This window comes from Myripristis murdjan, chromosome 4 (genome assembly GCF_902150065.1).
Source record: "Myripristis murdjan chromosome 4, fMyrMur1.1, whole genome shotgun sequence".
In the NCBI taxonomy this organism is placed as follows: domain Eukaryota; kingdom Metazoa; phylum Chordata; class Actinopteri; order Holocentriformes; family Holocentridae; genus Myripristis; species Myripristis murdjan.
The window spans coordinates 33,574,417-33,600,335 of record NC_043983.1 but is presented as its reverse complement, the minus strand read 5'-3'; the positions used below and the strand labels follow the sequence as shown (position 1 = coordinate 33,600,335).

The 25,919-nt window shown below is 41.6% G+C and overlaps 1 protein-coding gene across 1 annotated transcript in view; it reads left to right on the top strand.

The window, feature by feature from the left end:
* LOC115357617 (cadherin-2-like) overlaps nucleotides 1–25,919 on the top strand; it is a 125,031-nt gene that overhangs the window by 41,237 nt on the left and 57,875 nt on the right. The window contains exon 3 of the mRNA XM_030049184.1: nucleotides 16,477–16,706. Coding sequence (XP_029905044.1) covers nucleotides 16,477–16,706 — 230 coding nt within the window. The remainder of the gene's footprint in view (nucleotides 1–16,476; nucleotides 16,707–25,919) is intronic.

Below are 25,919 nucleotides of genomic sequence, written 5' to 3'. Positions count from 1 at the left end.
GCGGTGTTGTGAGTGTGTAGACGCGCACAGGAAATTGTTTTGGAAGATTCGCCGGCGAGGATTTTAATCCTGTTTGGTCTCTTTGTTGTCTTTTAATCTTTGTTGCAAAGTGTGTGTGTGTGTGTGTGTGTGTGTGTGTGTCACTGCATTTATGTACATGTGCACTAAGCCTATCACTACACCTTACTGCAGCTGTGACAGTGTGTGTGTGTGTGTGTGTAACTGTCTCTAATAAATGATCCTCTCTCTATTTTAACCGTCCGTTAATCAATCGGTTGTTTTTTTCTGATGAATCGATGAATCATTTGATTTGTAAAGTGTAAAACAACAACAACAAACATCTTCAAATGTTTTCCTCCGTCTGAGCAGCAGCAAAATAAACAAAAAAGTATTAATTTCATAAAGATATAAGTGGAGAGTGTTTTTACTGGATAAATGACTGGAAGCAATCATCAGTTATCGAAATTATAATCAATTACCGTCAATCAGCTCATACATATGAAATTTCTCTGTTGCATATTTTAAATCTTAATATTGTGATAGTATCATTACTGTCTGAAAAAATAGAGTTTTTATTTATTTATTAATCAACAAATTGTTTCAGGGTTTTAGTCGCTCGCTGAGTTTCAATGATTTATGTTGTTGTTGTTTTTGGTTTTTTTATGGTCTCACACACACACGCGCACACACACACACACACACACACACACACACACACACACGGCGCTGGGTCAGAGTGTGTGTTGTCCCAGTTTAATCACATCAAGTCGACCCCTCGCTGTGGGAGGATCAACAGCGAGGCAGAGCGACAGAGTCCAACAACAACAACAAAACAACAACAACAACCAAAAAAAAATATAACCCAAAATTGTCCTTTGATGTTGTTGAAACTTATATTTTTGTCTTTCTGTTTTTATAATTTAAGCTGAATCGCAGAGTTACCTACGTTACTTTATGCACCTTGATGTACAAATCCTCTGAAACTTACTATATTAAATGAATTTAAATTTCCATTTCCATTCAAATGTCATATCACAGATGCAAATCATAACTAAGTGGCCAGGAAAGCCTCAATACAGGACCCAGCGTCACTTATCAGCTCTCCTGTCTGTGAACTATAAAAAAAACCAAAAAAAAAAACAAGTGGTTATCATCAGCGGCTGTTTCTCTCAAAAGACGAAAAAAAACAAACTTTTTTTTTTTTTTTTGAACGGGCCGAGTTCATCTGATTCAATCAAAAGTTGGGGAAAAAAACAGTTTTTTTTTTTTTTTCTTTGGCTTCATCTGATTCAAAAAACCAAACAAGCTCTGCTCTTTGAAGTGGAGTTTGCAGATTCTGTGCAGCTTTACGGTCCGAGGCCACTGAGCAGAAATATAATGTACAGTCACTTTGTTGTTCAAACTGAGAGCTGTGGTCAGCGTGTGTGTGTGTGTGTGTGTGTGTGTGTGTGTGTTGGATAAAACCAAGCTGAAACAATCATCCCTGGTCCGGAGTCTAATCCTCACTGAGACCCCACCTGTCACTGCACGGCTGTGTGTGTGTGTGTGTGTGCGTGTGTGTGTGTGTGTGTTAAGCCCACACAGGGAGGATTTGGGGGCCGACCTGTGCAGGTTGATATTCAGACTGCAGATTTCTTTGTGAAGGTGACACTTCACTTGAGACGCTCTCAGAAACTTTCCTGACAGTTCCCTCGGGTACGGAGGCTGACAGGGGCCAAAATGACTAAATGTCGCTTTAGCATTATTATGACTTTTATTTTTTTACAATTTGCTAAATCTCAAGATCACAGCTGAATTATGTCATTACCTCAAGATGTCAAGTTTTGTTTAAGCATGACAGTGAAATGAAAAAAAAAAAAAAAAATAGATTTCTTATGATCACAACCTAAGGCACTAATTAGAAATAAGTTTTAATAAATATATGTAACTTAAAGCTGAAATTTGCAATAAGTTTTAATAAATATATGTAACTTAAAGCTGAAATTTGCAATAAGTTTTATTAAATATATGTAACTTAAAGCTGAAATTTGCAATAAGTTTTAATAAATATATGTATCTTAAAGCTGAAATTTGCAATAAGTTTTAATAAATATATGTAACTTAAAGCTGAAATTTGCAATAAGTTTTATTAAATATATGTAACTTAAAGCTGAAATTTGCAATAAGTTTTAATAAATATATGTAACTTAAAGCTGAAATTTGCAATAAGTTTTAATAAATATATGTATCTTAAAGCTGAAATTTGCCATCAGTTTTAATAAATATATGTAACTTAAAGCTGAAATTTGCAAAAAGTTTTAATAAATATATGTAACTTAAAGCTGAAATTTGCAATCAGTTTTAATAAATATATGCAACTTAAAGCTGAAATTTGCAATAAGTTTTAATAAATATATGTAACTTAAAGCTGAAATTTGCAATCAGTTTTAATAAATATATGTGCTGTGGAGGAATAATGTAGGAAAATTACTGATTTCACTTTTTGTCAGGGAGCTGCTTTATGGATCTGGATCTGAATTATTGATTTAAAAAAAGTAAACTTTGAAGCAGGGAAACCATGTCTTTTACTTTGTTGTTGCCATGGTTACGTCTCCGACACCTGCCAAGTGTCCTCACCCTGCCTTCTTCATGACGGCTGCAGTTTTAAGAGCCAAAGTGAAGCTGAAGGTGTTTCCTCGCTGGACAGACCTGCCCTCAGTCTGACCTGTGTGTGTGTGTGTGTGTGTGTGTCTCGCTGCCCATGAGCAAGGTACTGAACCTGAACCGAAGGCAGTGATAAACATCAGCACCGACGCACACTCAAACTGAGCAGCAGCAGCACCAAACACACTTTCTGCACAGTTTCAAGTTCTTTTATTTAATTTTCCGAGTACACAAAGTTGTTTCAGTGAGGTTTTTTTTTTTCTCTAAAGTCAAATTTTTCATTTCATTTCTGTTTACCGAAATGTCGTTCCACACCTAGTTTTCAGGTTTTCAGTAACTATAATGACCTTGGTTCTCGTCGAGCTTGTAAAGCCGGACTTTTTCCACCATAAATTTGCACTCAAACAGCAAATGAAGTCGTAAGTCGGAGCAGGAAACTTATGTGATCAGAACGAGTGTAAAGTGATCAGTGACCAAAAGCAACCTTGAACTTGTTGATGTCCCCGCGGAAACACCAGTTGGTCGTTTTTCCAGCTTTCTGAGCCGACAGGAGCGACCCTGAACGCAGCGCGACACTCGTGACCTCGATCGCCTTCTAAACCCGTCCTGAAACGCCTCATCTGGTCACTTCCACCCGTCACGTTCTGGTTTTCCAGCCTCAGATCTCTGTTTAGAGTCTACAGGCTCTACAGGCCCAACAGCAAAACCCCACAGACAAACACCTGTCACCTGGGCAGCAGGTAGAGCAGGGCCTGGATTGGTCGTTCCAGCTGTCTGTCATTAGTGTTTTGTTAATAAAGAAATACTCCCCTCTCATTCACGCCCATTCAAACCCTGCAAGCTATGAAAAATAAGTGAAAAAATTAAAAAAACAAAAGATTGCATGCAGTGGCCGATGAATTCCTCCTCTCACCTGCGTGCCGACGTCGATCCAGCTGACCTTTGACCCGCAGACTTGTGCAACTCGTCGCCGCTCAAACAAGTTAAAGTTCAAACTCAAGTTGCAGCTTTTATTTAAAGTGGCGTGTCGCAGGTTCACGGTCTCACGGGGCTTCACACGCCGGCCGGGGCCCAGCCGACAGGACGCGACCAGCCACGCTGTCGAAGATCTCCAGAGTTTTACAGAAAGTCAAAATCACAAAATAAGATGTAAATCATTATGAAATATAAACACAGTAAAATAATAAACTGAGGAAACACCGGAGGCAGGACGATTAAAACAAAAAGAAGCTGATAAAACTCAAAATATCAAAATAAAATTAGTAATACAGTGAGCAAGATAAGGAGAAAATAAACAAACAAGCAAAGAAATAAAAAAAAAAAAAAATAGATAAATAAACAAGAAGGAAAAACTCCAGACAGCAGATACAAAGTAAATGAATCACTAAGAATGCAAGGTAAAATAATAGGATAATAAAAGATAAAATAATAATAGGATAATAAGATAATAAAAGGATGGACTGAGGCTTAGTTGCAAGGCGGGTTGGAAATGCACAGGTGAGACCCTCAGAGGCTGTGATTGGTGGAGAAAAAACCACACACTGCACTTTGTGAGATCAATTTTTAAGACCAAAAAAAAAAAAAAAAAAAAGAAAGAAAGAAAAAGAAAGTGACTCAGGGTGTGAGTTTCATCAAGGCAGTAAGTGTGGCTAAAAATGTAATAAAAAAAAGGCTTAAATAACACGAACAGCCTGTAACAGTGCAAACATCCTAATTACACTGTAAATGTCAGTGACAATGAAAAATCTGATGAATGAAGTGACATAATCCAGTCAAATCTGAAGTATAAAGAGAAAAAAAAAAAAACGTGTGCGTCAGCGTTTCCCCTGCAGGGAGCGGCGCTTTGGGCGGCAGATAAATCCAGGTGGAGGTTAAGAAGCGGAAGCCTCTGGAAAGCCGTGTGAGTCAGCCTGAGCCCGGCGCACGCCTGGCACGCCGCCGCCCGCTTAACCCCCGTGTTTAACACCCCGTTCAGCCGCGCTGGTGTGTTTGCACGACGCCGACCAGCTCTAAACCGCGGCCTCTGCGACGGCGGCGGCTGCAGCCTCGCCTCCCGGGCACGGCGCTGGGAACCACAAACGAAGCTTAAAATATGTTGGTTTGTGTTTTTTTAATCTGCCCAGTGAAGAAAATCCAAAGTTTATGATCTTTAATCTCGGCCTGGACACTGTCTCTGTTGCACTGATATGACATGAGACGAGATTATTTGGGATTTTGGATTTCATAACCAGTGTTGGGACCAATTACTCACAAAACTAATAAGTTACAATTACTAATTACTTCTGTAAAAAAGTAATTTTGATTACTACTCAATTACTGCTGCAGAAGAGTCATTCAGTTAGTGGGGAAAGTAATTTTTATGATTACTTTTGTTCTTTTCTCAAATCCTCTTATTAATGCACATATTTTTGCATTGCTGTTGCGTTACTTTGAAAAAGTAATTCATTATAATCTAAAGTAGTGATGCCAACTTCTTCAGGTGGGGAATTGAACCCCCGGTCTTCTGTATGGCAGGCGGAGATACTATCCACTCTGCCGTCAGGGAACACATGGGTGTCTTGTAATTTGTGCTCATTCTCCATGCATGTTGATAAGTTATGAAAAACTGCAAATAGGATAATAAAATAATAGTAATTATTAGTAGTAAGTAACAGCTAGTAACGGCGCATTTTATTGTCGTTAACGGTGTTGTAACGGGCGAAACAGTAATTTCTTTGATTACTCGTTACTGATAAAAGTAACGCCGTTAGTAACGCCGTTTCTTTGTAACGCCGTTACTCCCATCACTGATCATCACACGGTGATATGCCATCAGTGATGTCTTCTCCTGGTTTTAAAAGCTGCATCACGCTACAGAAATGACATTTTCTGGCGTTACTGACTGTTCTAGCTGCTCCAATATTTGTCTCCACCTGTTTAGTCATCATATCCACTTTATTAATATCAAAAATCTCTCGTGTGTGAAAGCAGGAGACTGTAATCCCTGCAAAAGTCATCATAATACTGATACTGAGGTATTCAGTCAAATATATTCTGATGTTAGGTTTTGGCTGTAGCACTCCGCCAAACCTGAAACCCAAACTTATGAACTTATGAAGAAAAAAACAACAACATCCAATTATTTTGCATTTTGAACTAACATGCCTAATTTGTGGTGTTGTTTTCCTGTAAGTCTTCAGTGGATGACTCGCCTCTGAAACTACATTTCAGTCCTCAGCTCCTCGATAAAAGAAACTTAAAAGAAGTCTCTATTTTCATACAACCAGCACAGTTTTTTTTTTTTTTTTTTTTCAGATTTTCAGTTGCCAGCTCTTTCCAGATCAATTAAATCTAAAAATGTCCACAGCAGTGCTCCAGACTGTTTGTGCAGCACCGCCCATCGCTCAGTGATGGAAAAGCTCCGTTTGGCATAAAGTATCTTTTAAAATAAATCCTCGTTCAGACCAAAGATGCACGACGAGACAAAACCTTTTCAGCGCGCTGCAGAAAGAAGCGGCGGCGACGTGAACCGGCCCGTGAGGCACGACGCCGCCGGTCTCAGCAGCCAATCAGATCTGTCCCAAGTTCACTGCATAAATTTGCATAAACCCGCTGGGTGTTCTGCTGAAGAAGATCCAAATCCTCCACCCTCTGTTTTTTTTATGTTTCCGCCGTTTCATCGATACTAGAAACTCAACTCAGGATCAGTGTCCTCATTCATGCGGCCGGCTCGTCTCGTTGCAAATCTTTGGTCTGAACGGGCCTCGAACTCCAAATCTCGTGGGATCATGTCCAAATCTCGCGAGACAACAGCAGGCGTGGTGAACCATGTCCATCGAGCGTTTTGAGAGGCTCCTCCTCCCTGAATCGGACGTTTAATTCTCAAAAGAATAAAACTTAGAAATGTTCAGGAGAAGACTTTTACCTCATCGTAACCCAACATATAAGAGCATTTGGCTCCGTTCTTTATGCTTTTGTGTTAATTTCACATATAAAATTAGATTCATCACCGATATTTATAAGTGATTCATTAATCCTATGGGTTATTAATCTGGAACCTGAGGGCTTTTACTCTTCAAAAGGTGAAACTGCAGAATCTGCCTTTAGCACACAGAGTGGAAACCAGTGGGGATGAGCTGGGAAGAGGAAGGGAGTTTTTTTTTTTTTTTTTTTTTTTTTTTAATAATGAGTTTGAACATCATGTTTTCATTGGTTGAAGTTTTCGTTCACGCCCACCGGGTCCTCGTCATGTCACCTTGTACACTGGTGGAAAAAAAAAACATGAGATTTTGATTTAAAAGTATGAAAAAAAATCTAATTGTGTAAATTCTTTGGCGTTTCGTGCGGAACAGGTCGATATTCTGGCATGAGAAATCAGCGAACACGTTAAAAAATGTATTCTGACTCGTTTATTGAATGACTTTAAACCTTAAACTCGGCTTCAGAGGTCTACAACTCTAACATCAAAAAGGCATTAAATAAAAATCTGAAATCCAAGCCGAGGGATTATCCGTACGTTTGGTCCCACCGACCGGAGCGGCTGCTCGAAGGCCGACAGCGGGACATTTGACTCGAAATCAGATACGGTGGTCGATATGTTTTCCATTATTAATATTTAATGTCAAATGTGTGGCCAGAGAAACCTTTTTTTTTTTTTTTTTATTCCAGCAGTCTGTCAAAGCCAAAACTGTTTGATCAGTCTGCAGTTTTTGGCGTCACTCAGCTCAGCTTTATTTAAATAGCACTTTAAAAACAACCACAGCTGAAACAAAGTGCTGTACATAAATGATCATCAAACGACAAAACAGTAAGAACCGTAGAAAGAATAAAAACAATCAAACAAATTAAAACAGAGCAACGTCTGATGCTGGAAATTAAAGTCAAAGTGCATAAATGATCATAGAACAACAAAACAGTAAAAGCAATAAAACAGGAAAAAGGAATATAGACAGTAAAACAAAGAAAACAGAGCGACGTCTCATACTGGGTTAAGAGCCAATGAGTAAAAATGGGTTTTAAGACTGGTTTTAGAAATGGACAGTGAAGAGGCCTGTCTGATGTGCACAGGTAAAATTAAAAAAAATTTTAAAAAATGGCCCTCAACGCTCCAACAAACAAACAAATTCCTGGATTTCCACGTCCGCTTCATCTCTTTCCGCTCACGGCTGAAGCTCCGGGCGCCGAGACACAAATCAAACCTCGTTAATGTGTCACATTGTCTTTCCTCTGTGTGTGTGTGTGTGTGTGTGTGTGCGTGTGTGTGTGTGTGTGCGGGCCTGCTGGTGAGGAAGTATTGTTGTGAGCCATTCCTCTCAGCTCGGCCTATCGATCAGGTCCCACAGGTGTGTATCGATCACGCCGCCGTTGTGTGGCGCGTTCAAGGTTGGAGGCTTTTCTGCACAAATGTAATCGATTACACTCCGAATACTCAGAGCTGGGAGCCGCACGCACGCACGTAAACACACACACACACACGTTCACCGAAGAGATCCCGTGTTTTTCAGGCACTTGTGTCGTCCAGAGCACGCGGGGTGTTTGCGTACGTGACGGACTGCGACCTGCAGAGCGATGATGTCGTCGTTCGCTCGGCCGGCCGGTGATTTGGCTGAGAAATGAGATCAAATGAGGATCGATGGAAACTGAACGAGCCGTGTGGGGAGGCCGGGCCACGTGCAGCAGCAGCAAACAGAATTAGGATACAGAAATTAAAAATAAAATTTAAAAAAAAAATGTGAGAATAAAGGGAATGTTGGTGAGCTAGACATAACACAAACATGAAATGAAAAATTAAAATAAAATAAAATAAAATAAAAATAATAATGAGAATCGCAGTGTGCATGCAGCCAGGGTGCTCAAAATGGATTATGCAAAGGGGGGAAAAAAATTCTATATATTCACACTTTGTTGTGATTTTTTTTATTTATTTATTTTTTTAAATGTTATTTAATTAATTAAAAAAAAAAATTATATTGTATCATGGTCATGTGTTCAATTTTATCTTGAAATAATGACTTAAATTAAAATTAAAGAAACTGAAAAAAATATACATCTAAATTTTATTATATATCGTCCCATCCCGTACTAAAAATATTATAAAAATACTTACATAAAACATGTAAATAGAAGTAAAAACAGAGCGAAAAAAAGTGAAGCAATAAAAATACACGGACACTTAAAAAAAGATCCTGATGTAAATGTGTTTTCCTCGTGATGTGACCTGACCAGCAGCTCAGTATTGATCCATCAGCCTCAGATGATTAGTCGATCAGCTGATAACGACTCCTGCTCTCCCTTCATATCGTTTGAAAATTAATTTTTAGTTTGGAAGGCGGGAAGTCCCATCAGACCTTTGGCTTGTTTTTCACACTTTTTATTCGCTGAATTATTAATTTAAATAAAAAAAAAAAATAATAAAAAAAAATCATTGCTTACAGCTCTAGTTACTGTATACATGATGGACGTGGTCGCTGTTACTGGCTCACTTATTCTGCCCCAGTTCACCCGTCAGCCGGTCGGGGTGGGGTTTGTGTGTGTGTGTGTGTGTGTGTGTGTGTGTGTGTGTGTGTGTGTGTGTGAGGTGCTGTTATCTGTTAGCACGGTGTAACAGGCTGAGCGTCACAACAGGACCGTGGAAAATTTATGAGCAATCACACAGAGCTGGTACAGTGTGTGTGTGTGTGTGTGTGTGTGTGTGTGTGTGTGTGTGTGGGACGTCAGGAGGAGGGGGTGGGGTGTGGGGGCGGGGCGGGGCGGGGATCATTTCAGTGTTTGGCCCCTTCAGGATGGCCGTGAAGCGATTAGACGGTGAACTAAGCAGCGATTTGTCATTTTTAGGTCATATGGAAACTCAGTGGGATTAAACAAATAATTTTTCTCCTAATCTTCACTCCATAATGACAGTGAAGGGGGGGGGGGGGATTACACTGATACATCAGCTGATATGGCTGTTTGATGGAGTTGAACCTGAGCCTGAACCTGAACTCTCTAACGAGGCGTCCTGATCCGATTCCTCCCGCCGTGTGAAGCCGGGAATGCGCTTCAAATCGGGGGGGTGTGTGTGTGCAGATGTGTGTGTGTGTGTGTGTGTGTGTGTGTGTGTGTGTCGCTCTGTCTGGCCGCTGCACAGTCCCTCCCTCCCTGTCGTGTTTAACAGCGGCTCCACAAACAGATGTTGTGAAGGCAAACAGAACAGAACCCGCGTGCAGCTTTTTGGCTTCGCCTCTGCATTTGAAAAACACACACACACACACACACACACACTCCTGAATGAAAGTGGAGGAGCCGAGATCCGAGATAAACAGATGTGAGGGCGAACACGGTGTGTGTGTGTGTGTGTGTGTGTGTGTGTGTGTGTGTGTGTGTGTGTGTGCATACTGACATCATCTTGCGACACGCTCACATTTAAAGGTTCAAAGTCTTCAAACCCAAAAAATAAAAAAATATCTGCATCCTGATCGTTGTTTTTTTCACTTTTTCATCCTGTTGCATCGTCACTTAGCACATCTGCATCCGGACGCACAAATGCGACCCGATCGCTTGCAAATCACCGTGTGGACGCGGCGCTGAGGAGCGGATTGGAGAAGCGGATCAGATTTGCCCGCAGTCTGAACAAAAGGCTTAGCGCCTCGCCGTCTAAAAGCTGCTCCAGAGGCTTTAAAAGGAACGGTAAACATTTAAAAGCGGGGATTTTATTGTGTTTAGAGTTCGGCCTCCATCGGTCACCGTGACCCGAGGGGTCCCGGACGTGGCTGACGGCCGTAAAGTGGAGGTTTAATCCGTTCCAGCGGGCCCTCGCTCCCCCGGCGAGAGCCACCGCCTCCTCGCAGCTTCTGCTCTCATTTTTAATGAACTTACATATTTTTAGTGGGCCATCCCTTTAAATATGCACGTCCACAGTGTTTAAAGGGCTTTTCGAACACAAATATATACAGGATGAACACAAATGCACACCACAAGCTGCACATTTTAACCCCCTGAACCCCAAACCCGCCAGCGGGATAGAAAAACATGTATTTTTTTTTAAAAATTGCCAAACGTCAATCGTTTATCATAGCTGGAAGCTTTAAAAACCTATTTTTTCGTCAGAATTTGAATTTTCCGACGGTCCCTGAATGCATCATGTCCGACTTCCGTTTAGCGGTAGAAAAACGGACGAAGCTAAGCCTAAAAAAGTGATTTTTCATTCAAATCATTTTATTATACATGCTTCATTCAACAATTCGCCAAAAAATAGTCGTTTACTCAATCCAGATCATTCAAAAAACAGAAAATTCTGCGGCCTTCAGCGGATCTGAGACATCTTGATTGATTCAGGTGAGCCCAACAGTTGTGTGACAAAAATTCACTGAATTTCAGTGTGTAGGCAACAGTAGTAACATGGAAGGGCGCAAGGCAGTAAAAACGCCTAAGTTTATACAGGTTGGAAAAATGTTAATATTTCAGGAAATAAGTCATGTGAAGCCCTACTTTTTTTTTCCTGGATCAGTGACACTTGTGGGCACCTGAAAAAATGTTCTGTACATTTATTCCAGTGTTTCTCGATTTTTGTAAAATAAATTATCCAAAAAAATCAGTTTGCCTTTTTTAATTTTTTATTACTTATGGCACTATAACTCTTTCATACTGTGTGAAAGACATTTTTGAATGGCTTCAGGTGATAGCCACAGCTGTGCTGTTTCCATAGAGGTGCAGCTCTTGTAATTGCAGTGAAAAACAAGCCCACAGTGAGCCAAAATGTGAGGGGAGCAGAAAACACCCCAAAACTGCTTGGGGTTCAGAGGGTTAAAAGCGGTAGTATTTGTTTTTTTGTTTTTTTGTTTTTTGTTGTTTCTTTTTTGCATTATCGAGGGTTGGAAGTTTTGATGCTTTGAACTTCTGGCTTTTCGGGGAACCCTGTGTTCCACTTCAGAGGCATTTTCACACATTTAAGGATCACACTCTCCTGGGAAAACCTGAATACTTTTTTTTTTATTATTATTGTTGTTGTTTGTTTCTGGCAGGAACACAGTCATATTTAAAGATTTTGAATATTTGCTCTCGGCGGCATCAAACCAAAAATATCTGCATCCTGTTGGCCTTCAGAAACACTTTTTTTTTTTTTTTTGTTTGCATCCTAATGAAAAAGCAAAAGAACAACAACAACTTCAGAACAGCATTATTGGGCGCGATGTGTGGGAATATGTGAAAACCAAGAATCCGTTTCCCAGCAGCCTTTTGATGTGCTGACAGCAGAATTACAGTTTTAGTTCCAGCAGAACAGAAATGCCAGTAAACACATCGAGCTTTCTCCGAGCCGCACGACGACGACACGACGACACGACGACGACACGACGACGACACGACGACGACACGACGACGGTTTTGTTTCGCCTGTAAAGTTTGAACTTCGGAGCGCGAGTCTCCGTTTCTGTCCTCGGCAGAATTTGAATATCCAGGTCAGGACAGGTCGGACGAAAACGAAACGCTGGAATCCCACAGTGAAACCGTCTGGGTTCCCTCCCCTGCACATTCTTCGCTTTAGATACGTTCTCATGTGAGCTCACACACACACACACACACACACACACACTCAGTGAATCACAGCAGCTCTTATCAGTCAGTGGTTGTTTACTGGCGTCTCTCCGTCTGCTTCTGTTTCTATTCACTCATTGAGCGCATGCATCTTTAAACAAAAAAAAAAAAAAACAAGAAATAAAATGTGAAATTAGAGCTTTTTTTTTTCTTTATCAGCTGAGTTGAAGAGAATCGCTCAAGTCTCAAGTTTCATTCCTCCATGACTCGATCAGCGCTGTGGGAGTTTCAGGGTTAGGGTTAGCCGCTCCCTTTTCCTTTTGATCTTTGGTGAAACTGGATTCAGTTTCCAGGTTCCAGTTTGCCGAACGTTTCCTCCTTTACATGCAGTTTGTTGCACCGTAACGTAGAGCTGTAGCAATACACTAATCTCACGATACGATACGATACACGATACACGATATTCAGCTCACGATACGATATATATCACGATATTCGGCCAACGATACGATTCGATACACTTACATCATTTTCTGAAAGATTTTAAAGGGACAGAGTGATTTTGGTGACATCTTGTGCGTGTTCCATTGACTTGGATTGAATTAATTGAACTGAAAACTGAAAGCATCGATCAATTACACAATATATAGCTCTGACTGGACAGAGAGTCTGCAGTTTGCAGATGCTGGACAAAATGAATCAAAGATGTGATGAGAAAATGAGTTTGGCTTGACTCCAATAATTTAACAATATGTTAAATTATTATTATTATGGGGGATTTGAATGGGGCTTAATGTGTCGATACTCACGGCTGAAAAATCGATACTTTCTGGGGAAACAAAATATCGATATATATCGCAGAATCGATAAAATTGCTCAGCCTTACCGTAACGTCAGAAAAATCACAGCGTGGATCAGCTCGTGTGTTGGCGACTGTCGACTATCAAATTAGGACCAGAAGCTCTTGAGACTTTAACTTGTGCAGCTCAAAAATGGCTGGAAATCACACCAAAAAAAAAAAAAAAAAATGAAATATTTCTGTGGTAAATCAAAGGACATTAGAATAAAGCAGTCAGGGCCGCCCTCAGATCACGTTTGGAGCGATAATTCAGTCGTTATGCGGTTTGTTTTCCCGGTGGAAAACCTCGTTGGTCTTTTCTTTTCCGCTCTGGCAGGTGAAACGCCGGCCTCGCTGCCGTCCTGTGATCAAGATGGAAAAACAAATAAATGACCTTGTTGATATTCAAATGTGGCAGCTAAAGGCTTCATGGAGAGTCAGACGGCTCTTTCTAACGGGGTTTCCTCAGCTGAATCAGATTCAGCCGCTCAGTGTGATGTTACTGTTTTGTTTTTGTGTTTGGTCGTCTTTTTCTCAGTCGGAAAATTAATTTGCACGAGTTCAAGTGCTGATAGACGGTTAAATCGAGCCATACGGTAAATATGTGTTCAACATGAAGCCTGAGTTCACCGAGCTGTGCGTCGGCCTTCATCAGCGGCTTCCCGGATGAGAGCGAGCGTTTGGATTGGCTGCTTCATCGTAAGCAAATCGCCACACGGGAAAAACAAATCAACGTTCCTCCACAATAAAAGACCCTCAGGCTGCAGCTTCTCATCAGACACACTCTGATCATTTTAATAAAACAGTCCAAACGGATTCAGGGAGAAGAGCTGAACACCTGAGACATGAAGGAAGTGAGACGGTATGTTCACAGGCATTAAAAAAAAAAAAAAAAAAAAAAACTCTGCGCTGAAACTTAATTGGCTTGGATGTGTTTTTTCTTTGACCGACAGAAGGACAAGAAGCTTGAAATCAGTGTGTGTCACTCTGTAGATCATTTTTAAGAAAGGATTTTGGATTTTGCGAAGGCATGCAAATCACAAGTTTCATCGCGATACAATATTATATCAATTCTTTCGGACAATGATACGATATTTTCTGATATCACAAAATCAGCCAGGATACGGTTTAGATTCGATTCAGTTCGGGAGCCGACGATCGATACAAGACGACATCATGACGTCCATTTAACAAAATCAGTTACATCACAACGTCGTGTTTCTGTTTTTAGCTGCTTGGCGAGTTTCGTCATGCTGGGAATTTCAAAATAAAGGCGTTATGGGTCAATATTTTCACTTAGTATCGATGATACTGGACTGTTGCTCATCGATGGATTGTTGCGCCCCCTTGAGGTCAGCTCGGTGTCTCCTGAGTTTTAGAAGATGTAACGTGTCAGATTCAGATTCAGATGAACTTTATTGTCCCCGAACACGAATACAGCCACTCACATGAGTATAACAAGAGCCTGGCCCTAGCACAAATACACTGGAGCCACGAATTAAAGTTAAAGTTAAAGCTCAGCACTCAAAGAAGATAAAAAAAATTCATGACAATTCATAGAAATTAAAATGAATGAGGTATTAATGTACCCTAGAGAGTTAAAATAGAGTAAATACTAAAGAAAAAGTGTAGAATGCAACCATAAAATTGACAAAGGACACAAATGTGTTAAATTTCAGCGTTGGACTTGAATGCACCATCATCATCAGCCATAATGGAAAAGCCTCTTTGTAAACATGTTCACTGAACACAAGAATCAAGACTTTTATTTGTGACAGCAGGGAGGTTTTGACTTTTTTTCTGGTTCCATTCACTTCCTCTCTTTCTAATATCATCTGCAAAAGGAAAAAAAAGAAAAAGTACATGGATGGAAACGCAGCCGCAATCTCGCCGTCTCTCTCTCTCTCTCTCTCTCTCTCTCTCTCTCTCTCTCTCTCTCCTGAACATGTGGACGTTCTGCCGCTGACAGCTTCGTTCTGCATGAGTGTGCCGTGTCTCTTCAGATCACACAGCACATAAACCCGCGACCCGCTCCGGCAAAACGCCGCCCCGCCGCCACGCGCCTCCTCCCGGCGTCGAGAAAGAGCCGTTTGATGTCCGAGGCAAACTTGTCAAAACTGCGGGGAGGAAAGCCGGCTCCCATTTCTGCCCTTTTCTTGTTTTTATTTTTGCTTTTTTGTTGTTTTTTTTTTCCCGTGGAAATGGCGTCTCCGGCTTTCTGATTTGCGGCCCTGAAGGCTGACGCGTCTCCGTCCAGGTTCATTGATCTCTCCTCCTCTAATGTTCCTCTAATGGCCGTCGGGTTTCAAAACGAGATGCAGTCAGAATGGAGGTCTTTAACCTCGGCGGCGCTTTGATGAGCGAACGCCGGCCCTCACTGATATTTTTAGACGGAGGCCGCTCTGATCCGATCTGAGCCGGGCCGAGTGTTTGGACATCGCCACGCACTTTTATCCCCCCGCAATTAATTTCTCTCACATCCGTTGTTTATTTCTCCCCTGACCCTCGTCCAAACTCTGCCAGGATCTGGAGCCACGACACCAGATCAATAAATCAGACTGTTTCAGGGCAAAAAAATACGTAAAATTGCAGTGATTCAGTGTTTCCTGACCTGAGGATGAAGATGATTTCAATCGAGTTAAAAATATTTCTTTTGTTTTTGTAATAGTCGGACCGCGACCACTTTTTGGTGGCCCATGCTGATACCTTTGGCTTGTCGCTGGTGTTTAGTGCCAATATTCATTTATATTCATTTATATATATTTTACTGTTTTTAACCCCAGCAAACTGTTCTCTAGCTTTTAAAGATTTTTACTTGTTTTTAATCCGCTTTTTTTTTTTTTTTTGGTCTTGCACCATTTCCTGTATTCATTTCATTAAAGAGAGGAAGTAATGAAGTAACAGCTCTCGTCTGTTTTCTTTGTTTTGCATATTCAAATTTAAAGTCACAATGCAGTGAAATTTGTCTTTTAAAACTTTTTTGTACTAAATAATAAATGCCAAATAATTGATTCATGCATTTTTTGTACTTTTATCTTCTCTTTGAAAACAGAAGACCTCCAGTCATGATGTCATACATAAATAATAAATTTCCAACAATAAAAGTAAATCCTTTTTTGAGCGGTCAGTTTGAACCATCGCTCAGGTCTCGATGAACACCGACGCCTCCTCAGGCTCGTGGCGACAAAATCACCAAACTGACAAAAACCAAAGACATTTGCTGTTTATTTTTATTTTAGTTTTTTTTTTTTTTTTTTTTTTTTTAAGCACACGACATTGTTTCTGTTCGTTTTTATTTTTCTTTCATTGAACTGAGATGAATTTTTGGTTTTTAGTTCAGTTTTAGTTGAACTCTAGTAACCCTGCTGTGTGGCCTCAGACACACACACACACACACACACACACCCAGCAGCATGTGTGTGTTCCATGTGTGTTTGATGTGTTCTTCCACCCAGACTGACCTCTCTCTCTCCCTCTCTCTCTCTCTCTCTCTCGCTCGCCCACAGTGAGCTTCGTGGACTGCGGCGGGGGGCCCGTGTGGTTCGAGGTCGGCGACTCCTCAGACTTCCGGGTGGCGGCGGACGGCGTGCTCCTCGCCGTGCGGCCCGTCCGCCTGCCGGCCCAGGACGGGGCGCGGCTGCGGGTCTACGCTCGGGACCCGCGCTCCAAACAGGCCTGGAAGACCCGGGTGCACCTGCTCGCCCGTCCCCATGGCAACAAAACAGAACCAACACAGGTAAATAAACACACGAACCCGAGCCTTCAGCCGCTGACGAACATGACGCCGTCACGGTGGCGTCTGTCTGTCTCGTGCAACTTCAAACGTGCATCTGCCTCCCCCTGCACAGGAGATGATCTGATTAGATTTTGGAGCACCTTGATGCATAAATTTGCATATTAATGAGCAAGAGCCGATTTTTCCTGCAGGCCTCTCTCTGCCGGCGCTCTGAGGGAGGCCGCGTGCCGCAGGACGGCGCAAAAAAAGAGACGCTGATTAACGCACCGGGCGGGTTAATTCATCATTCGTTCGTTTTCAACCTTTATTTATCCTCACATCGTCGCGGTCGCCCTCATTTCCAGAGACGTGGAGACAGCCGAGCACCAAGAACAAGAAAAAAAATGAAGGAGTAAATAATGAAAACAATCAAAAACATCAGTGCCGTAACTCACAACCTCACCATGACAACTAGAAGAGAAGAGAGGAGAAAAAACCTTATTGGCTGTGATTTGTCTTTGGCATGCACACAAGCCAACAACAACCCACCAAGAGTCACCAGAGGAAGCACAGAATTCAAATTATAAACAAACAAACACACAAACAAACAAATAAATGAAATACATACACACATAAGGAACCAGTTCATCAGATAAAGCATCACAAAATCAGTCACATCAAGTCATCAGTGATTATCCTTACATGATTGTTTTTGATGTATTGGATATTAATTGAATCTGCAAAGCGTCAGAAAGAAGTTATTAGAGACTAAAGTCTTTAAATCGCTTCCTAATTGATTGATCCCTTATTATGTTTCCTTGTTGATTTTTTTGATCAATCATTTAGTGTATAAAGAATAAAAAAAAAATAAAGCCGCAGTCTGATGGGAGGTGATGAAAGTTACGTCTTCCTTAATCTGACCGGCAGGCAAAAAAAAATGAAATTAATTGTAAAAAGACATGAATGGAGAGAAGAGGAGGCCGATCTGCAGCGACGCCGGAGTCGATCCGTCTCTGCTCGAGAAAAGTGACGGAAAGCGGCTATCGGCGCCGCGATCGGCTAATTCTCCGCCGAGCGACTTATCAGTTAATTGAGTGATTGTTTGGGGCGGCCGCACTGTACGTCTGCATGTACAGTCATCAGATAACTCATCCCCAACATTAACACATTAAAGCACACTTGAATGTGAGTCAGCAAGCCTCAGTGTGTGTATGTGTGTGTGTGTGTGTGTGTGTGTGAGGCTCTTCAGTGCGAGAGAGCATTATTTTTTATCGTTTTTTTTTTTTCCAACACCACAATCATTAAACAGTGTGAGCGTCACGGGCTGTTGTTTCCCCCGCAGGCCTTCAGTAATGTTGGATGAACTATGTACACATATAAAATCACAGCCTTTTGTGCCCAGCAGTCGTTTGAGGTCGGCCAAGTGCTGATTGCAGAGACAAAGCGAGTCGAGCCGCCATCTGTTCGTCTGCTCGGCGTACGACGGCGGTAATAAGGCCTTCTGCACGCGTTTACAGGCGAGCCCGGCCTCGATTGGCTGCTCCTTCTAAACGCCGACCAGAAATAGCCGGCTGCCATATGCTTCAGCTGCTGGCCGCCGAGAGAGAGAGGGAGAGAGAGAGAGAGAGAGAGAGAGAGAGGGAGTCACAAATAAAATAAAGCACCTTCACGAGCAGAACGTGAGGGCGAGCGGCGGCCGCCAGCAGCCCGTCCTGCTCGCCCGGACGCCACCCACACGTTGGACCTCTGTGGATAGAACCGGCGAGGGTCACCGCCCCGTCATCGGTGTGTCATCTCTTCCGGTTTCTTGGAGCTTTGTCCCTGCCGGCCACCGTACCCCCCCCACCCCCCCCTCAGCCTCTGAGCCAATCAGATCACGGCGAAACATCGGCTCCGTGTCAGACGCTGCACGGCGCTCCACCGAGGTCATTACACTGCAAAAACTCAAACTCTTACCAAGAATATTTGTCTTATTTCAAATCCAAATATCTCATTACTCATTACTCTCATTACATTAACTTGATTTTAGACAGTTTTCACTTCTTTCAAGCTAATTTTCACTTCTTCCACTGGCAAATTTTGCAAATGAAACAAGCAAATTTTTCATTTGTTTCAAGTGAAAATTCACGTAGTTGGGGGCCTTATGGCAAAATAAGGGTCATTTTGTGCAAATTCATCTACAAGCGCCAAATTTGGCACAGACGTAGCTGACGGCGTACTGAAAGGATTCAGCCAGGGCGCCCGAGCCAGAGACCCCTGAGGCCAAGATGGCGGCCATATTGGATTTCGCCTGAAAAGGGACTCGGCTATAACTTTTGAACCAGATGAGATACAATTACAATCTTGATGTCTATTTTACCTTTTTTGAGCATGGGAAACCCATAAAAACACTTAAATTTGCCAGGGCGCCCAAGCCAGAGACCCCTGAGGCCAAGATGGTGCCCAAATCCAATATGGTCGCCGCCTGAAAATCCATTTGAAATTGCCTAAAAACAAGTTACTTTTGAGGTGATCCTGTCCGGTGATAGGGTTAGGGTTAGTGTAATGAGATATTTTGACTAGAAATAACACATTTTGACTTGAAATAAGACAAATATCCTTGGTAAGATTTTGAGTTTTTGCAGTGTATCGTTAACGAAAACGAATGAATCAACTAGAGATACACTTTCATTAACGGAGGTAACAATGAATGTGAGGCTTTACACAAAGAGATGACTAAAGCCCTTTACACATCAACAGGGATGCGAATAAACAGCTCGATATTGATCATAATTTGTTGACACACTTGACGATTCAGGTGCAGGTCGGAAGCAAAACTTAGGAAAAATCAACCTTGGTCTGAAAAAATAAAAGCCTCAGTATTGTTGAATTGGCTGGATACACGTTTGAAAAATATTATTAACAAATGAATTAATCGCATCAAAAAAAAAAAAAAAAAAAAAAAACACGTCTGGTGTGCAAAGGCCTCAACTGAAACTCCACTGTGTGCTACAAAATGAATATAAATAAGCTAAAATTAAAGAGAAAATGTATTTAGGTTTCATCTGTCCTCAGTGAATATTTTAAATGGCCTGATTTTTGGTTGATTTTTTTATTGCACAGTTCTTTTTTTTTTTTTTTTTTACCCAAGTACCACATAGTACAAAAAAAACTACAAAAAAAAAACAAAAAAAAACCTAAACTAGCAAGCCCACTTTGAAACTGAATCAAAAACGAAACTGAAATTGAAAACGAAAACTGAAAATGAAAAATGCTAAACCATCATAGCCTCGCTCTGCACGAAGCTTCGGCGTCTGAACCTCTGCACACTTTCTTCTTCTGCTTCTCTGCAGCTTTTTTAAGTTTTTTTTTTTATTGTTTATCAAACTTTCTTCACGCTCTGGACCCCCGGCGTCGGCCCTCGCCAAGCCGCCGGCCCCCCGCTGGTCCTGATGTGAGGAAATATTCCGGTTTGGGTTCACTCACAAACCCTTAAGATGTCGTAACTGGAGATTAAAACATAATGTTAACATAATTGCTCACATAGTTTTGTGTTTTGTGTTTCAAGTGAATTATATCAAAACAAAATTAAACTGTTCCTCGTTTTGCTGCGGACCCTCTGGAAGCGCTTCAAGGACCCCCGGGGGTTCCCAGGCTCCAGTTTGAAAACCAACTTTCATTGAGAATTAATATCAAAGTTTGACTAACTTTAATTAGAGTGTGTTTGTATGTGTGTGTGTGTGTGTGTGTGTGTGTGCTGCTGGTGGTTATGCATCAACATGTAGCCTTGCATCTGTTGCTCTCATAATGAATTACAAACTTGTATAAATGAAACGGCGGCAAAAAAACAGGTGGGCTGATGTATCGCCATGGAAAAATATATTAATTATTAAATGTGTTAATTATTTTGGCCGGTAAAAAATTATTCTTTGAAGGTAATTTTGTTTTAATTCAGCAGCCCTTGGCAGGAGAGCCGACCCATTCATCCTGATGAGCCGAGGGAAGTGAGTTTTGTGATTTGGCACGAGGCGCTCGCAGCCGACCCGACATCGAAATCGACTGCGACACGCCGATGTGTGTTTGCAAGAACAGAAAATAATAATAATAATACCTAGACCTTTATTTGCATAGCACTTTTCAAAACACACAGTCACAAAGTGCTTCAAGATAAAATAATCAAATAAAAATAATCAAATAAAATACAATAAAAACTAATAAAATAAAAATATAAAATAAAAATAATAAAATAAAATACAATAAAAATGAATAAAATAAAAAATATATAATAAAATAATAAAATAAAATACAATAAAAATTAATAATATAAAAAATATATAATTAAAATAATAAAATACAATAAAAAATAATAAAATAAAAAATAAAAGTGTGGATAAAACAAAAACAAAATTACATTAAAACAGAAGACGTCCCCATAAAATACAGTAAAAAACCATAAAAGACAGAGCCAGCAAATAGGAAAAGGCCATACGGTAAAAGCGAGTTTTAAGAAGGGATTTAAAAGATGACTGAGGTCCTCTGGCAGGGCGTTCCAGAGTCTGGGGCCCCGAACAGCAAAGGCACGGTCACCTCTCGAGACCAAACGAGAGTTAGGGACCTCCAAAAGGGCCCGGCCAGAGGACCTCAGACTGCGGGCCGGCTCACGGGGGGTTAACATTTCTCGGATATAGGGAGGAGCCGGGCCGAGTCGAATATGAAACCGAGGTTGCGAGCGTCTGTGCGCAAATTTTCCGAAAACACACCCAGACTCGAGGAGATATCAAGGACGCTGCTAGTGCAGAGGGTCCAGAGGGTGTGATCATGATCGTTCCCGACTTAGAGTCGTTTAGTTGTAGGAAGTTATCGTACATGCAGGTTTTGACTTTGTGCCACCAGATGCACCGTAACTCCCTCCGTTTCCAAAAACACCGATGCACGGGATGTGATGTAACGAAGCTTTTATGGCGTAATCCGGAGCGCACATTCAAATGGTTGCGGATGCGCTGACCCACAAATGTCAGATGAAATGAGGCAACACGGTAACAGATGCACCGGCCGGCCCGGACAGGCAGGCAGGCAGGCAGCAGCGTCGGCTAAACACCCAAACTAGATCCCAGGGGTGCAGCCGGGGAATCAGGCTCCTGCTCGCCTCCATTTGTTGCATTGTGCATGTGTGGTGACCTGTATTTATATATATTTCTGTTATTTTTTTTCCCACCGCAGTTATTGCCTGTAAAGCTTTTTTTTTTTTTAGCCTAGCAAGCACATTCCCAATGTAGGACGTGCAGCTTCTGCCTTTGATTAATAATAATAATAACGCTCGGCCCGATAAGTGACTCCTCCACGAGCTGCACACAAAAAGCTTTGCAGAACTCCGGCAGAGGCCCGCTCAACTTTTTCTGATGACATCTGCTGCATGTTGAAATATGAAGAGCGTGTGTGTGTGTGTGTGTGTGTGTGCTCAGGACGGTCATCGCCCTGTGTCGGCGTCCTCGCTTGGCCGGGTCTTAGCGGTCACGTGTTTGTTGTTGGTGGTTGTCTGAAAGCAGAAAGGTCCTGTGAACGTCTGAGTGTGTGTGTGTGTGTGTGTGTGTGTGTGTGTTTCAGCCTGCAGGTTAACTGAACTCTGATGTTAGATACTCATCATGTTATCTCAGACGGAGCTCCTCCTGTCGACGTCTGAACATAACCTCTCACACGATACAGACTGTTGAAGAGCGAGAAAAATGTGTTTTCTCAAACGTTTTGGGAGAAATACCCCTTTTCCTGCCTTTTCTTCTTTCTTACTCAGACTGAGACAGGATCGATACCTCGGAAGGATAAACGTCTTCAGCGCTTATCGCTTCAGCCGTCTAACTTGGCTTCAGAGCTGCTGGAAGGTTTATTTTTTCCCCTTGAGGGAGCCAGGCTAACGACTCCCATAGACTTCAAGTGTTTATGCTAAGCTAACAGGAAATGCTACACATAGGAACTGCACCACTGGACGTCCAGAGGTGGAAAGGGTGTCCAACATCTGGTCTCAGTCTGGGGAAGCTGGAAAAAAAGGGGATTTCACCCAAAATGTTGGCGTATTCCTTTAACTTTAAAAGGCTTATGGGGAAAAAAAAGCTGTAAACTAAGATTAACTTTACTGTAACGTCAGCCGGCCTTAACCACCTGTGCTCACCTGTGCAAAGACGCCCAAACCTTTGATCGACCATAAAGGCGACAGCGGCTTGTAAAACAGCACCACCTAGAGGCAGCAGACCTCATCACAGAGGCCTTGCCACTGCTTTGCTTTTTGCTGCAAAGCCTCGTTTGCAAGGTGGTTTATGGAAGTTCGGCCCGCGTTACCACGGCAACGGTTTCGACTTGGCCTTGCCAGACGTTTTTCAGTTTCTCTCCTCATTGTTTTAATCTTGTCATGCAGTAACCCTGGTCTTGTTTTCTTTAGTGTGTGTGTGTGTGTGTGTGTGTGTGTGTGTGAGTGTGTGTGTGTGTGTGTGTGATGTCCTGTAAATCAAAAACTGAAATCTCTGACTTGGCCACAAACCCGTGACATCGAGCCTCCACAGGTGGCTCTCGTCCAGTTACCTACAGCAGAGTCACCTCAAAATACACTACTCACAAAAAGTTAGGGATATTCGGCTTTCGGGTGAAATTTCAGGATGAACCTAAAATGCATTATAACCTTTACAGGTGAACTTAATGTGACCTTCTGTAAACTTTTGAATGCACATGTCCAACTGTTCAATGTTTCAGTACTTTTTGCACAAGTTGCTGTTCTCTAACAAGGAGCTTAACGGCAAAATTCACATCAGGTGTTTGATGCTCCAGCTCATCGAGGTCGTATCATTAGGGAACGGCTGCTGGAGACTGGGGTACCTCAAATGGAGTGGCCTGCACTTTCTCAGACCTGAATCCCATAGAAAACCTATGGGATCAGCTGAGTGGCCGTGTAGAGGCTCGGAGCTCTGTACCCCAGAACCTCAATGTCCTGAGGGCCGCCCTTCAAGAAGAGTGGGATGCCATGCCTCAGCAGACAATAAGTCGACTTGTGAACAGCATGAGACGTCGTTGTCAAGCTGTAATTGATGCTCAAGGGCACATGACAAGTTATTGACACTGACATTTTTTGTTGTGGTATATCCACCACTGTTGTTGGCTTTTGTTTCAAGAAATTGTTTGAGATGAGGAAATCACCAGTGTATGCTTCTACTTAAATGCCCTACTTTCATGATATAATATCACTGTAGCGTGAAGATTTTACAATATACAATATACAATATACTGGTTAACAGCCCTTTTATTAAAAAAAACCAAAAAAACAGTTAGTGAATTTGACGGGTGGTTTGGCGATATCATCAGTTGTGTGACCGGGTCACCGAGAGCCCTGCGCCCCGTTCCAGCTTTGCCCTCGGGGTTCACCAAACCTTGTGCCAGGCCGGTAATTGCGGTGAAGTCGCGGTGTCTCTCCGCCGGCTGCTCTCCGTCTGGACGGCGGCGCTGAGACCCAGCGGGGCTCCCGGTCCCGGGGAGCAGGTTAAACTCCACCGCCCCGCAGGCCGGCCCAAATGATAGAGATCCCTGCAGAGATGAATTAGGACTGCTGAGCGAAAGCAGTGAGACCTTTCCTTTAACCTGCCACGAGGCGAAACCCAGCGGAGCAAGGAGGAAACATGTGTGGACGTGATGCGGATTAATTAAAATAGCTTTTTTTATTTTATTCCCAGCCACTAAAGAGCAGAGTTTTTCAATCAATCAATCAATCAATCAAATTTTATTTACGTAGCACCTTTCAAACAAATGCATGATATTCAAGGTGCTTTACATCTTGATTGACAAATAAGCATAAAATAAGAAGTGAAAGGACAAGGAGACACGCTCATAAAATATGGTTAATTTAAAAAAAAAAAAAAAAAATACTGAATAAAATATAAAAAACAATATGGAATAATAATAATAGCAATAATAGCACAGCAATAATAATAATAATAATAATAATAAAACTTTATTTGTATAGCATCTTTCATACAAGAATTGCAGCTCAAAGTGCTTCACAATAAAAAGAAGAACATTTGAAAACACATTAAATTAAAAATAAACAAATAAATAAATAAAAATAACTCAATAATAACTGTCCTTTTCAGTTGGAAGTTTTTGTCTAAACTGCACGTCCCGTTCTGTTGGACGGTCATTTCTGCTTCATGTGTGTAAAGCACCAGGAGACTCGCAGCACCAGCAGCCATTCTGAATGCACAAAGTCTGTGTGTCACCCTTCACAGGCTCTTATGGCAGTAATGATGACAAAACGTCTAATCTGGTGGAATGGCTGAACCCCGTGAACCGAAATGACTCAAAAACAAAAATGCAGCAAAGCAAAGTGTCCCGCTGAGGCACAAACAAAAGACAGTGAACTGTGGGTGAGCCCGGGCCCCGGTGTCCTCACCAAACCCCGCTTCAGCATTCACAGCTTCCCCCTGCAGGGTGACTCATTTCTAACAGAGGCTGTCTCCGCCTGAATCGCACAGAAATGCAGTTTTTTATTCAAATCACTCAAACACAGAAACGTCGAGTTGGGATTTTTTTGCTTTTTAAACCCGATGAGACACTTAGGTATTCAAACGCCGACGTATTCAAAAGTGCATTTTCCTTTCAGAATCAAAGCGCGGCTGTGTTGTTTTTCGCGATGCATTTACAGAAGCAATAATATCACACACAATGTTAAATGCGAAATGATTTTATGAGTCTACACTCTTAAAACAAATAGTCCATAGAGTCGATGTCTTTCAGAGGCATTCACAGGAAATTTAGGATTAAAATGCCTTTATTATGCGGTGGGTACCGCTGCACTGAAAACATAAAACCAGGCCAACCGTGGGCTACACTGCAAAAACACAAAATCTTACCAAGATTATTTGTCTTATTTCAAGTCAAAAATGTCTTATTTCCAGTCAAAATATCTCATTACACTTAAAATAAGACATGATCACCTCAGAAGTAAATTGTTTTTAGACAATTTTCACTTGTTTCAAGTGAAAATTTGCTTGTTTCATTGGCAAAATTTGCCAGTGGAAAAAGTGAAAATTCACTTGAAATAAGTGAAAATTAGCTAGAAACAAGAAACAAATTTTGCCAATGAAACAAGCAAATTTTCACTTGAAACAAGAGACAATTGTCTAAAAACAATTCACTTCTGAGGTGATCGTGTCTTATTTTAAGTGTAATGAGATATTTTGACTAGGAATAAGATATTTTTGACTTGAAATAAGACAAATA